Source organism: Cryptomeria japonica, chromosome 8 (assembly GCF_030272615.1).
Source record: "Cryptomeria japonica chromosome 8, Sugi_1.0, whole genome shotgun sequence".
In the NCBI taxonomy this organism is placed as follows: Eukaryota; Viridiplantae; Streptophyta; class Pinopsida; order Cupressales; family Cupressaceae; genus Cryptomeria; species Cryptomeria japonica.
Window position 1 is genome coordinate 176,859,039 of NC_081412.1, and position 1,883 is coordinate 176,860,921.

At 38.3% G+C, this 1,883-nt stretch overlaps 1 protein-coding gene across 1 annotated transcript; it reads left to right on the forward strand.

The window, feature by feature from the left end:
- The first annotated feature begins 972 nt into the window (after nucleotides 1-972).
- On the forward strand, nucleotides 973-1,617 carry LOC131050602 (ethylene-responsive transcription factor ERF091-like). Its single transcript, XM_057984798.2, has one exon. It carries the CDS (start codon nucleotides 973-975, stop codon nucleotides 1,615-1,617), a length of 645 nt encoding a protein of 214 aa, XP_057840781.2.
- Nucleotides 1,618-1,883: the final 266 nt, after the last annotated feature.

Here is a 1,883-nt window from a genome sequence, read left to right on the forward strand (position 1 = left end):
CAACTATTTTAGTCATTTTTAGGAGATGTATAAGAGGGATAGTGGATAGTGACATTCCTATTCAATTCTCGGGGGTTACACTTGACTACCTTAGTCATTGGGATCAAATAATCAAATTGAGTTACATTGTAAGTTAGGAGGAGTTATTCTTGAAAATGGGAGCATGGGTCAAACTTGGGCTAATGAAACTAAAATTTGATTCATTATTTTAAAAATTGAATAGTAATTTCCTTGTTCCCATTGACTTATAAATTGAAAGCTTGGAATAAAAACTATTTTATTTCTTTTATGTTAAATTATATTATAAAGCTCTTCCAATTTCCAAATTATCAATACAGTTTAAATATTATAATTTTACAATTATACATAAAATAATACATTAAATATTCTTCATTATTAAATTTCTACTTTACAAATTTTTCTAACTATATCTTAGAATTCTTATCATCTATTAAATTAATTTAGATATATCTCTGGATGAATTTTTATGTCCCAACATTTTAGAAGTCTAAACTTAAATACACTGAACTCTTTATCGTTATGTGGATCAATTGAATTTGTGTTGATCATTGGATGGTTAAGCCGTCGTCTGGTTTATATTACGTTCATATTTAAAATGAGTTTAATGTAGCCAAGTGGGCGAGAAGATTTGCTCTCGATTGCAAGGGGTTGTAAAGATAAAGGCATAGTAACGTGACTAAACACCACTGATAAACATTCTCTTCATATAATATTATGAACGGCGTGCAGGGAAGATGAATAAGGCCACATCTCTTCTAAAACCAGGTTTTAGGTTTTTTAATTAAAGTGTGGGGATATGTTTAATAGTATTTTGGTTTTTACTACATCAAGTAAGGTTGAATATCTTTACAGCTGTTCAGCAAGCAATGCTTTGCTCGTCTTTTAATACCCGTCATTAGCTTCTCATTTCTCTCAGAACAATATTTCTCCGGTCAACAATAGTAGCCCGAGATGGAAAGATTGGGATCCTCGTCCATGGTTCTCGAGAACATATGGGCCACTTTCGTTGCACAGGAAATCCCTTACACAGATTCTCAAATTCAAGGCGGTGCAGTTTGTATCACTTGTCCTTCCGCCTCAACAACAAATTCTCTGACAATGAATCACTGCAACACCATTTTCGGGGGCTCCAATCTGAGCACCTGTGAAGATGATGGTTCGTGTAAGACGCTGAAAGAATCGGACTTAACCGATGTTCTAGAAAGGCTTGTGAGCCTGAGGCGATGGCTGTCTGTCAACTGCGAAGCTCTTGACCTAGTCAAAGTGAAAAGCCAGTCGGAGGAGGGGCATTGTGCGGAACAAGAGAGGACCAAAAGAAGACGTCTTGGTGGTTCAGAGGCGGCTGAGAAGCGATACAGAGGTGTTCGGCGACGGCCCTGGGGAAAGTACGCAGCAGAAATTCGAGATTCAACGAGACATGGCGCCCGGATTTGGCTTGGGACGTTTCTGACGGCGGAGGAGGCGGCCATGGCCTACGACAAAGCAGCTTTTAAAATGAGGGGCGCTCAAACCCAGTTGAACTTCCCCGTGGAAACAGTCGAACGGGCTCTGGCTCAAGAATATGTTGACTGCAAACCGATAATTCCTCCGTTGTGAAAATCAGTAAACCGCTGCATAACGAGCGTATAAATTTCAGGTCAGGGTTTCGATGTCGGCTTGAAGATTTTTTGCTATTCAATGTTGGCCATGTCTGTATATTCGGTTTGTTGTAAGGCAAAAACTGTTGGAGATAAATTAATTATCCTCCTAGAAATTCCTAGAAACTTCTGTCTTCCAGAAAATTCCTGCACACCAGTAACCTCTAGAGACTTCAGTCACTGTTTCAACTGCCCATCTTTAATTTTGTAACTAACTCTTATCTA

Excerpts from the sequence above, each read along its gene's own strand:
- LOC131050602 (XM_057984798.2), top strand. The coding sequence starts at position 973 with ATGGAAAGATTGGGATCCTCGTCCATGGTTCTCGAGAACATATGGGCC.